The sequence below is a fragment of the Capra hircus genome, chromosome 12 (genome assembly GCF_001704415.2).
Source record: "Capra hircus breed San Clemente chromosome 12, ASM170441v1, whole genome shotgun sequence".
NCBI lineage: Eukaryota > Metazoa > Chordata > Mammalia > Artiodactyla > Bovidae > Capra > Capra hircus.
Window position 1 is genome coordinate 50,777,502 of NC_030819.1, and position 13,129 is coordinate 50,790,630.

At 44.1% G+C, this 13,129-nt stretch overlaps 1 protein-coding gene across 1 annotated transcript in view; it reads right to left on the bottom strand.

Annotated features, from left to right (window-relative positions):
- Positions 1 to 13,129, bottom strand: part of CRYL1 (crystallin lambda 1) — a 64,448-nt gene that overhangs the window by 12,130 nt on the left and 39,189 nt on the right. Inside the window, exons 4-5 of the mRNA XM_018056536.1 lie at positions 4,213 to 4,374; positions 2,203 to 2,397 (exon numbers count right to left, since the gene is read on the bottom strand). Of these exons, the coding sequence (XP_017912025.1) occupies positions 2,203 to 2,397; positions 4,213 to 4,374 (357 nt within the window). The remainder of the gene's footprint in view (positions 1 to 2,202; positions 2,398 to 4,212; positions 4,375 to 13,129) is intronic.

A 13,129-nucleotide genomic window follows, 5' to 3' on the forward strand; every position in this document is an offset into this window, starting at 1 on the left:
TACGTCCCGAACTGGACACCAGAAAGGAAGCCCTGGAAGCCCCGCAGCTCAGGGCCCACAGGCAGATACCCACTTGGAGGTTCTGTTTCTCAGAAGCGTGAACAACACCTGAGCTCAGCAGTCTGAAGCTCATTACCACCCACACATTCCAACGAGCTGAGAATCCTCAGCGGCTCTGTGATTCACCCCCGCTCGCCTCCACGACCCTCTTGTAACAGGACAGGAATTTATGGGCAGTGCAAGCTCCGCCACTGTCTGGGCAAGAGTCTATCATCTCAGCACTTCTTCCCTCATCATGCGCATCAGCTTAAGAGGATGGGCTGAAAAGCACTTTCCCAGCAACAGGATCCGTCACCCACGGACCTAACATTGGGCCCCTAGGCTGCGGTCATCAGCGTTTCCCGGCCAACCAGGGCTGCTCCAGCCTGATTCCGCAGCCAAATGGGCCACAGTAAAAGGACTGAGCGGTTGTGAGTGCCCACCAGCCCCCATGCAGTTATAGCCGGGGGTGGGACCGTGTGCCCCGTGGAGCCCTTTCCTGCCCATCCCCCCACACCTGGTCATGTCCCCCCTTGTTTCCCACTACAACAGGCCCGCAGTAGCGGCCCCCACCCTCCGACCCCATCTCCTCTAGAATTTCTCTCTCCTGCTTGGCTGCAAGGATGAAGGGACAGACACCCTCCCTCCAGAGTTGGTGAGATGAAAAACAGGAAAATCATAAGGGGGGAAAAAAAATCAATGAAACAAAAAGCCTTCCCTTCAAGAAAGTGACAAACCTCTGTGTGCTAAGTCACTTCAGGCGTGTCTGACTCTTTGCAACCCCATGGACTGTAGCCTGCCAGGCTCCTCTGTTCATGGGATTTTCGGGGCAAGGATACTGGAGTGGGTTGCCATGCTCTCCTCCAGGGGGTCTTCCTGACCCAGGGATCGAACCACTGTCTCCTGCATTGGCAGGTGGGTTCTTTACCACTAGAACTACCTGGGAAGTCCATATGTAGATATATTTTTTAGTTTAGTTCAGTCACTCAGTCGTATCCGACTCTTTGTGACCCCATGAATTGCAGCACGCCAGGCCTCCCTGTCCATCACCAACTCCCGGAGTTCACTCAAACTCATGTCCATCGAGTCAGTGATGCCATCCAGCCATCTCATCCTCTGTCGTTCCCTTTTCCTCCTGCCCTCAATCCCTCCCAGCATCAGAGTCTTTTCCAATGAGTCAACTCTTCACATGAGGTGGCCAAAGTACTGGAGTTTCAGCTTTGGGCTGCTCTCCTTCAGAACGGACTGGTTGGATCTCCTTGCAGTCCAAGGGACTCTCAAGAGTCTTCTCCAACACCATAGTTCAAAAGCATAAATTCTTCGGCACTCAGCCTTCTTCACAGTCCAACTCTCACATCCATACATGACCACTGGAAAAATCATAGCCTTGACTAGACGGACCTTAGTCGGCAAAGTAATGTCTCTGCTTTTGAATATACTATCTAGGTTGGTCATAACTTTCCTTCAAAGGAGTAAGCATCTTTTAATTTCATGGCTGCAGTTACCATCTGCAGTGATTTTGGAGCCCCCTAAAATAAAGTCTGACACTGTTTCCACTGTTTCCCCATCTATTTCCCATGAAGTAATGGGACCAGATGCAGTGGATGGTTTTTAAACTTGTTAGTTCTATGCTTGTTTCCCATATAGAGAGGAGTTTATTTATATATATATATAAATAAACTCACATATAGAGAGTTTATATGGGAGTCTTTATATAGAGTCTCTCTATATGGGAGACAAGCATAGAACTAACAAGTTTAAAAACCATCCACTGTTTCTTCCTCAAGCTCGTGAAATAAATGGGGTTCCTTTAAAGGACACAAGTTTACTCAAAATATAATTCCTTTTTCCTCTTGAAAAACAGTACCACTGGGGGTGGGGAGCAGTCTGAGACCGTGAGGAAACTGAGCACATCACAGAGAAAATGGTGTGGAAATGACAGGAAAGGGCAAGAATAGAAGTCTTCATCACGTGCAAGTATCAGGTGACTGATGGTACAGAGGAATCTCTGAGAGGAAGGGGTGCCCCTGGTCTCTGGAACAGATCGGGCACCTGGTTCTCTGCCCACCCCTCCAGCCTCCTGTCCCTCCCATCCCCCCCACCCCCACCCCCAGCCCACCCACCCGTCCCCGCTCAGCCACGGGCCACAGCCCAACCACACACCTCCACAAGCCGCCAGGCCTCAGCGATGACCGCATACTGGAGGCGGTTCAGGGCGAAGCCGTCGACCTCCCTCAGGAGCCTGACTGGGGACTGTCCAACCCTCCGCATCAGGGCATAGGTCCTGTCCACGGTGGCGGGGGCCGTCTCTGGGTGTGGGACCAGCTCCACCAGCGGCACGTAATATGGTGGGTTGACCTTGGGAGAGAGTTGAGAAGATGGCTCTGGCATGTGGGGTATCACTCACAATCCTGAACAATCGGGGTGGGTTGGGAGCAGGTTCAACACAGGAATGAGGGGCCCATCCAATGACAAGAAACTGGAGGAATAAAGTCGTTCGCAAAGACGGGAGACAAAGAACTTGGGCGCAGAACTGCAGGAATTGTAACCAGCCCTGAGGTTCTAGCTCACGGGTGCCAGTGGGCCTCCTACATGTTTACTGCTGACCTCCCGGGGCTCTGCCACCAGCTGTCCAGCCCTCACGGGCTTCTCCCCACCTTCGCCCAGCCTCCTCTTCCCACATGAATCACTGCCATTCTACCACATCGGTGCTATGGGCAGTATCTTCCTCAAACCTGGAACTCCCTTAATGTCTCCATGCTGAGCCTCAAACATTGGCTCCCCTGATCAAATCTCACCCATGAGTCACAGAGGCAACGCCCGAGAGCCTCAGCACCAAGTGTCATCTGAGACAGGAAGAGAGTCTGCCCGTGGTGGGACGGCTTGCCTGCCCAGCATTGGTTTTCTTGTGGTTTCTTGGCTCTGGTTTTCTTGGTTTACTTTGAGAAATCCTTCTTGAAGATTCTTAGAGAGAGTTCTCCTACCTCTAAAGAAAATGCTATTTGACAAAAGGCTGCTAATGACCCTCACCACTAAGCAGATACATGCTCGCTAAACTCTTTCTCCAAACGATACTGTATTTTAAGTTGTTTTTCCTCTGAGTATGGGTGAAAACGGGTAAAAATCTCACATTTACCAAAAAGTACAAGAGGCATCCATTTTAAAATGACTTCCACAGGAGAGAGAAGAACGTATTTCCCCTTGAACAGCCTGGAGGGGCAGCTGCCCTCACACCTTGGAGGTTTCCTCTGCTCCCAGCCTGTCCTGGGGGAGCACCTATTTCAAATAAACTATAAATCAATTCTCAGCTGAATCACTGGCCCCCTTCCTGGAGTCACTGAGTTCCTACAGAGATGTGTGACCTCTGGCCTTTTTAAACATCAGAATTATAAGAACTGGGAGCATGTCTGTCCGTGATGAACTTCTCTTTATGGCAAGACAGGGGTGTTGGGCTTGGGGTCTCTGCAGGGCTGTGAGCCTTGTAAGGGCAGAACACAGGTCAGGACAAACAGGTAAAAGGCATCTTTCTGTGCATCTGGCTCACTCCTGTCTCAGTCTCGCTCGCAGGCTGCCTTGCAGACTTCCTGCCCACACTTCCTTTAAGCCCTGCTGCCCCCGGGCCATCCTGGCAGCCGCCCTCCCTCTGCCCACTCAGCCCCCACCCGCCCCCCCAGGAGACATGGCACCACAGGCACGCTGAGACCACATGTGGCCTCCCCGTTCCCCGGGTCATAGTTGTAACTATGCCCTGGTTGCTCCCCCTCCGGCAGCCACACTCTCACACCCACCCCAAGCACACACCCCACCCGAGCACATGCCCCACCTGTCCTAAATCAACTCAGGTGGTGGGAGCCAACCTCACCACAGCACCCCAGGCCTGTGACAGTGAGTGACTTGAGGCCAGAAGTCTGTAGAATTTGTTCATTCTTTCTTACAACGCATGAGATACAAGATACAATTCAAGGAAATCTGGATAAAATTCTTTTTTTAAATGATGATAACATCCAACTTGCTAAATATACTAAAAAGCTACGAGACTGTACAAGTTGAATTGTGTGATATATGAATTACATCTCAGGAAAGCAGTTAAAAAGCACAAGCAGGTTCGTCGAGATGAATTGCTCCTGGAAACCCAAATGAGACTCGCTGGGTTTCCAGGCTGGACATACTCACGGGGTGGGCCACCAGGCACTGCTTCACGTGTGCCAAGCCAGCGAACAGCTTGGAGGGCAGGAGGCATGAGCTGGAGCTGCTTAAGACAACGTGGTCATTGGCGATTTTGTCCAGCTGAGCGAACAGCTTCCGCTTCAGCTCCAGGTTCTCCGGGACACATTCCTAAAAAGGACAACCTCACGTTACCACACAGGCTTGCCACACTCAGGCCCAAGCAAAGCATCTCGTGTTTGCGTCCTTCCCAAAATGAACCATTTAGAGAACCACCAGCAACATTCAAGAACAGGTAGGGCACGGACTTGTGAACAGAGCGGGGAACTGAGAGAGCAGCACTGACACACATACAGGGTGTGTGCTTGGTCGCTTCAGTCGTGTCCGACTCTTTGTGACTCTGCAGGCTGCCATGCTCCTCTGGGCATGGGATTCTCCAAGGAAGAATACAGGAGTGGGTTGCCATTCCCTGTCCAGGGGATCTTCCCGACCCAGGGACAGAACCCATGTCTCCTGCATTACAGGTGGATTCTTTACCATCTGAGCCACTGGGGAAGCCCCCATTTATATACTACTCTGTGTAAAACAGAGAGCTAGTGGGAAGCTGCTGTGTAACACAGGAAGCTCAGCTCAGTGGTCTGTGATGACCTAGAGGGGTGGGATGAGGGGTGGGAGGAAGGCTCAAGAGAGAGCTGACTCACTTCATTGTACAGCAGAAACCAACACAACATAGTAAAGCCATTATACTCCAATTAAAAATAAATTTAAAAAGAACTATATAAAACACAAAAATAAAATTTTTTTAAATATTTAAGGACAGGAAAAAAAAATAGCTGTCAAAAAGTATGACAGATCTTGGTAACTCTGGGAACTGGGTGATGCATATATGGGAACTGTATTTTCTAGTTCTGTGTCAGGCTGAAAATTCTCATAATAAAAAAGCCCTCCAACTGTATGGGGATGGATTCTACAAACAGAACACACAACAGCAGTGCAGGTGAAGTGTATGAATATCAACAATAGTCACCACCACTTGTGTGTCCTGATCATCAGATCGACTTATCTTCAAGGAAAAATCTTATCTTCATGAAATGAGCAAGCACATGCTACATCCATAATTCCCAAAAGCCTTCTTGAGAGTCCACTTCTAATCAGAAATCCTTTGAAAAAGACCTTTGTTACTAAAACTCTAAAATTATTTTAATAAGGGGGTAACGGAGGAGGGTAGAGAAGCGAATTTGGATTAAATACCACAGATAATGACTGTTTGGAAATTCAGATTATGTGCAGAGCGGGCTGGGGGGTGGGGGTGGGGGTGGGTGGTGTGGGAAGCCGTTCTCAGACACCCAAACACAGGCCCACAGGCAGGTCCCTGGGAACTGGATGCTCAGGGCAGCTGCTGCCCTGCTGTGGAGAGACAGGGAACAGAAAGGGATGCTAGCTGGACCTTCAGGTGTGCCCTCCCCTCCCAGCATTGCCCCAGGAAATCCCACCAGGAGTCACTCCTACTAACAAGGGTCCCTGAGTTCCCACAGTCCCCGGTGAATCTGGGGTAATGGTTCCTAGTGGGGTCTGATAACAGAATCAACTGTGCTCGTTAACCATGCAAATCCTCAGACCCCCACCGCAGATGTATTGAGTCAGACTCAGCATAAGGCCCAGGCACCTGCATGCTTTATCCATCACTCTGATGACTTGTGTTCACTGAAGTCTGAGACCCACAGTTCTGAGGTGCAATGGGGGCCAACCGCACTCCTAATGGTTTGTGGCCAAATACATTCATTCCTGATGGTCTCCCACCCTGAAATCAGGCTGCCCACCGCCCTCCCCACCAGGAAATTGCTGAGGGTGCCCTGGTCCATCTACCAGCACTGTGGAGGCAGAAACTGCACAAACCAGAAGACAACCAGCAGCCTGCAAAAGTCAACAAAAAATGCAGAAGTACTGCCTGTAACTTTATCAAATCACCCCCAAAATAAAATATTTTCAAGTTTAATAATATCTAATAATCTAATAGAGTGAAGTTAGCTGGGTAAATATTATGACATGAATTTCATTTCTATACCATCTACAAGGTTTTAAAAGCTTTCCTCCATGGGTAAGGCGTCAATATTGTGTCTGCTAGTAGTTTTAAAAAATATAGTCACACCACGTGAAATTTTATTCAGAACAAAAGGTCACATAAGCATCACATCTCAAAGACAGGGTGAAAAAAGTGGAGTCATTTAAGAACTGTGAAGCCCATTGTGTTAAACCCCTTATCAAAGGGGAAAAGCTACAGTAGCTGGCGGGCTGTATTGAGTAATTCCTGGATCAGTTAAGTCTGCGAGTTGGGTTGGGTTTAAATGGAGCCTTGTAGTGAAGCCAGAGATGAATCGTGATGCCGATACTGTGCAGGCTAATGAAAGAGCCCTGTGAATGGCCTCATTGTGAGCCTGGCCTGCAGATTCTCCCCTTGAAATTCTATGCCTTTCTTTAGATCGTCTGATTATCAAAGAGGCAAGAACACTTGAAGCAGAGGAAATCCAAGCCTGCTACAATTATGTAAGGGTTTTAACAGTCATTTGCTTGAAGTTTCATTGTTGCCATCGTTGTTAACCCACTTGTGTTCCGTGTGCTGGGCCAGGGTTAAGACGCCTCTGTCTATGTCAAGCCTTGAGTTTATCATCTTGCTGTTGCTCACTGCTTGTCTGAGAACCTGGGTCTGCAGACTGTTACTCGGGATGGTCATCTCTTGGGTGCATCGCGAAGCTGAGAGCGGCTACTCTTGCTCGGTGACCATGGACAGCTGGGAGGAAGTGACAGCAAACAGCTAGACATACATCTTGCTCCCAGTAGGTGAGAGTGCCCCGGGGCTCACCGAGCCTTTCCAGGGCCCATCCAGGGAAAGCCACAAGATGTTGAGTGTCAGCGAAAATTCTCTTTCACTGCTGAAGGTAACTAGCTTGACTTTGCTTCATTAAACTCTGACAACATTTTCTAAGCAATGGCTATTATTTGTGTTTTGTTTGTTTTGAAGTGGGAGAGATGTATCTATAACAAGTGATAATCTCACACACAACCACTAGCTCAGATTCTGAGGACAAGGAAAGTGTAAGGAACTTTCCAAGTAAAACAACTGTTATCGGCACATCAGAAGATTACTCGGCAGTAGCAGAAAAGATGTAAAAGGACACTGGATGACGGTATTATTATAGGTCTAACTTTTTGTTCTCTCTCATTTACTTATAATTTTTTAAAGTAAAGAATTTATATACTTTAGTGTTTTATTCACAAAGAGTCAGACGAGACTGAAGTGACTTAGCACACAGATCAGTAGAATTCACCAAGGACAGCACTCAGACCCTGCAGGGTGGTTTTGGGGAGGGGGCGTGGCCACGAGGAGGGGTTCTGGACAATCCCCAGGCAAAGGCGGGACTGGTTGAGAGGGTGCTGACTTCTGCAGATGACCCACTCGCTGTGTGACCCTGTGCAGCTTCCAAAAGAAATACTTTCATGGGGAAAATGAAACTTCATTGATTTTTTTTAAAAGGCAAGTCATGCATCTTAGATAGGCATCCTGTTGCTAGAAAAATCTACATTTGCCAGTGCGAAATATCTGGAAACAGTCTTCAATGTTCTTTACAGATAGAAAGAAAAACTAAACTAGAAGACTTTGGTGCTGAAGATATTTTACATGCAAAGAAGTTCTATTTACCAATTTTAGCGGGAAGGAGATGGCAAGAAAGGAAATTTGAGCTAAAATCCTACTGTAACCATGGCAGAAGGGAATCCATTCTCAACTTGAGGATGGAAGTGATCTACATCATAAGTTCTGTCTCTCTGCACTAAATACATCTCTTACTTCAACCTCTTTAATCATCAGCAATTTCTTGCTTCAACCTGTTTCAGTTCAGTTCAGTTGCTCAGTCATGTCCAACTCTTTGTGATCCCATGAACTGCAGCACACCAGGCCTCCCTGTCCATCACCAACTCCCGGAGCTTGCTCAACTCCTGTCCATTGAGTCAGTGATGCCATCCAATCATCTCATCCTCTGTCATCCCCTTCTCCTCCTGCTTTCAATCTTTCCCAGCATCAGGGTCTTTTCCAATGAATCAGTTCTTCGAATTAGGTGGCCAAAGTTTTGGAGCTTCAGCTTCAGCATCAGTCCTTCCAGTGAATATTCAGGACTGATTTCCTTTAGGATGGACTGGTTGGATCTCCTTGTAGTCCAAGGGACTCTCAAAAGTCTTCTCCAACACCACAGTTCAAAAGCATCAATTCTTTGGCACTCAGCTTTCTTTCTTTTTTTTTTTTTGAAATGTAACATTCTATGACATTCTTTTATTTTTTTTTATTTTTTTTTTAAATTTTAAAATCTTTAATTCTTACATGCGTTCCCAAACATGAACCCCCCTCCCACCTCCCTCCCCACAACATCTCTCTGGGTCATCCCCATGCACCAGCCCCAAGCAAGCTGCACCCTACGTCAGACATGGACTGGCGATTCAATTCTTACATGACAGTATACATGTTATAATTCCCATTCTCCCAAATCATCCCACCCTCTCCCTCTCCCTCTGAGTCCAAAAGTCTGGTATATACATCTGTGTCTTTTTTCCTGTCTTGCATACAGGGTCGTCATTGCCATCTTCCTAAATTCCATATATATGTGTTAGTATACTGTATTGGTGTTTTTCTTTCTGGCTTACTTCACTCTGTATAATTGGCTCCAGTTTCACCCATCTCATCAGAACTGATTCAAATGAATTCTTTTTAACGGCTGAGTAATACTCCATTGTGTATATGTACCACAGCTTTCTTATCCATTCATCTGCTGATGGACATCTAGGTTGTTTCCATGTCCTGGCTATTGTAAACAGTGCTGCGATGAACATTGGGGTACATGTGTCTCTTTCAATTCTGGTTTCCTCGGTGTGTATGCCCAGAAGTGGGATTGCTGGGTCATAAGGTAGTTCTATTTGCAATTTTTTAAGGAATCTCCACACTGTTCTCCATAGTGGCTGTACTAGTTTGCATTCCCACCAACAGTGTAGGAGGGTTCCCTTTTCTCCACACCCTCTCCAGCATTTATTGCTTGCAGATTTTTGGATCGCAGCCATTCTGACTGGTGTGAAGTGGTACCTCATTGTGGTTTTGATTTGCATTTCTCTAATAATGAGTGATGTTGAGCATCTTTTCATGTGTTTGTTAGCCATCCGTATGTCTTCTTTGGAGAAATGTCTACTTAGTTCTTTGGCCCATTTTTTGATTGGGTCGTTTATTTTTCTGGAATTGAGCTGCAGAAGTTGCTTGTATATTTTTGAGATTAGTTGTTTGTCAGTTGTTTCAGTTGCTATTATTTTCTCCCATTCAGAAGGCTGTCTTTTCACCTTGCTTATATTTTCCTTTGTTGTACAGAAGCTTTTAATTTTAATTAGATCCCATTTGTTTATTTTTGCTTTTATTTCCAGAATTCTGGGAGGTGGATCATAGAGGATCCTGCTGTGATTTATGTCTGAGAGTGTTTTGCCTATGTTCTCCTCTAGGAGTTTTATAGTTTCTGATCTTACATTTAGATCTTTAATCCATTTTGAGTTTATTTTTGTGTACGGTGATAGAAAGTGATCTAGTTTCATTCTTTTACAAGTGGTTGACCAGTTTTCCCAGCACCACTTGTTAAAGAGATTGTCTTTACTCCATTGTATATTCTTGCCTCCTTTGTCAAAGATAAGGTGTCCATATGTGTGTGGATTTATCTCTGGGCTTTCTATTTTGTTCCATTGATCTATATGTCTGTCTTTGTGCCAGTACCATACTGTCTTGATGACTGTGGCTTTGTAGTAGAGCCTGAAGTCAGGCAAGTTGATTCCTCCAGTTCCATTCTTCTTTCTCAAGATTGCTTTGGCTATTCGAGGTTTTTTGTATTTCCATACAAATCTTGAAATTATTTGTTCTAGTTCTGTGAAAAATGTGGCTGGTAGCTTGATAGGGATTGCATTGAATTTGTAAATTGCTTTGGGTAGTATACTCATTTTCACTATATTGATTCTTCCGATCCATGAGCATGGTATATTTCTCCATCTATTAGTGTCCTCTTTGATTTCTTTCATCAGTGTTTTATAGTTTTCTATATATAGGTCTTTAGTTTCTTTAGGTAGATATATTCCTAAGTATTTTATTCTTTTCGTTGCAATGGTGAATGGAATTGTTTCCTGAATTTCTTTTTCTACTTTCTCATTATTCGTGTATAGGAATGCAAGGGATTTCTGTGTGTTGATTTTATATCCTGCAACTTTACTATATTCATTGATTAGCTCTAGTAATTTTCTGGTGGAGTCTTTAGGGTTTTCCATGTAGAGGATCATGTCATCTGCAAACAGTGAGAGTTTTACTTCTTCTTTTCCAATTTGGATTCCTTTGATTTCTTTTTCTGCTCTGATTGCTGTGGCCAAAACTTCCAGAACTATGTTGAATAGTAGCGGTGAAAGTGGACACCCTTGTCTTGTTCCTGACTTTAGGGGAAATGCTTTCAATTTTTCACCATTGAGGATAATGTTTGCTGTGGGTTTGTCATATATAGCTTTTATTATGTTGAGGTATGTTCCTTCTATTCCTGCTTTCTGGAGAGTTTTTATCATAAATGGATGTTGAATTTTGTCAAAGGCCTTCTCTGCATCTATTGAGATAATCATATGGTTTTTATTTTTCAATTTGTTAATGTGGTGAATTACATTGATTGATTTGCGGATATTGAAGAATCCTTGCATCCCTGGGATAAAGCCCACTTGGTCATGGTGTATGATCTTTTTAATGTGTTGTTGGATTCTGATTGCTAGAATTTTGTTGAGGATTTTTGCATCTATGTTCATCAGTGATATTGGCCTGTAGTTTTCCTTTTTTGTGACATCTTTGTCAGGTTTTGGTATTAGGGTGATGGTGGCCTCATAGAATGAGTTTGGAAGTTTACCTTCCTCTGCAATTTTCTGGAAGAGTTTGAGGAGGATAGGTGTTAGCTCTTCTCGAAATTTTTGGTAGATTTCAGCTGTGAAGCCGTCTGGACCTGGGCTTTTGTTTGCTGGAAGATTTCTGATTACCATTTCAATTTCTGTGCTTGTGATGGGTCTGTTAAGATTTTCTATTTCTTCCTGGTTCAGTTTTGGAAAATTGTACTTTTCTAAGAATTTGTCCATTTCTTCCACGTTGTCCATTTTATTGGCATACAACTGCTGATAGTAGTCTCTTATGATCCTTTGTATTTCTGTGTTGTCTGTTGTGATCTCTCCATTTTCATTTCTAATTTTATTGATTTGATTTTTCTCTCTTTGCTTCTTGATGAGTCTGGCTAATGGTTTGTCAATTTTATTTATCCTTTCAAAGAACCAGCTTTTGGCTTTGTTGATTTTTGCTATGGTCTCTTTTGTTTCTTTTGCATTTATTTCTGCCCTAATTTTTAAGATTTCTTTCCTTCTACTAACTCTGGGGTTTTCCAACTCTTCCTTTTCTAGTTGCTTTAGTTGCAGAGTTAGGTTATTTATTTGACTTTTTTCTTGTTTCTTGAGGTATGCCTGTATTGCTATGAACTTTCCTCTTAGCACTGCTTTTATAGTGTCCCACAGGTTTTGGGTTGTTGTGTTTTCATTTTCATTAGTTTCTATGCATATTTTGATTTCTTTTTTGATTTCTTCTGTGATTTGTTGGTTATTCAGAAGTGTGTTGTTCAACCTCCATATGTTGGAATTTTTAATAGTTTTTCTCCTGTAATTGAGATCTAATCTTAATGCATTATGGTCAGAAAAGATGCTTGGAATGATTTCGATTTTTTTGAATTTATCAAGTTTAGATTTATGGCCCAGGATGTGATCTATCCTGGAGAAGGTTCCATGAGCACTTGAAAAAAAAGTGAAATTCATTGTTTTGGGGTGAAATGTCCTATAGATATCAATTAGGTCTAACTGATCTAATGTATCATTTAAAGTTTGCGTTTCTTTGTTAATTTTCTGTTTAGTTGATCTGTCCATAGGTGTGAGTGGGGTATTAAAGTCTCCCACTATTATTGTGTTATTGTTGATTTCCCCTTTCATACTTGTTAGCATTTGTCTTACATATTGCGGGGCTCCTATATTGGGGGCATATATATTTATAATTGTTATATCTTCTTCTTGGATTGTTCCTTTGATCATTATGTAGTGGCCTTCTTTGTCTCTTTTCACAGCCTTTGTTTTAAAGTCTATTTTATCGGATATGAGTATTGCCACTCCTGCTTTCTTTTGGTCTCTATTTGCGTGGTATATCTTTTTCCAGCCCTTCACTTTCAGTCTGTATGTGTCCCTTGTTTTGAGGTGGGTCTCTTGTAAGCAGCATATAGAGGGGTCTTGTTTTGGTATCCATTCGGCCAGTCTTTGTCTTTTGGTTGGGGCGTTCAACCCATTTACGTTTAAGGTAATTATTGATAAGTGTGATCCCGTTACCATTTACTTTATTGTTTTGGGTTCAAGTTTATACTCCCTTTTCGTGTTTCCTGTCTAGAGAATATCCTTTAGAATTTGTTGGAGAGCTGGTTTGGTGGTGCTGAATTCTCTCAGCTTTTGCTTGTCTGTAAAGCTTTTTATTTCTCCTTCATATTTGAATGAGATCCTTGCTGGGTACAGTATTCTGGGCTGTAGGTTATTGTCTTTCATCACTTTAAGTATGTCTTGCCATTCCCTCCTGGCCTGAAGAGTTTCTATTGAAAGATCAGCTGTTATCCTAATGGGAATCCCCTTGTGTGTTATTTGTTGTTTTTCCCTTGCTGCTTTTAATATTTGTTCTTTGTGTTTGATCTTTGTTAATTTGATTAATATGTGTCTTGGGGTGTTTCGCCTTGGGTTTATCCTATTTGGAACTCTCTGTGTTTCTTGGACTTGGGTGATTATTTCCTTCCCCATTTTAGGGAAGTTTTCAACT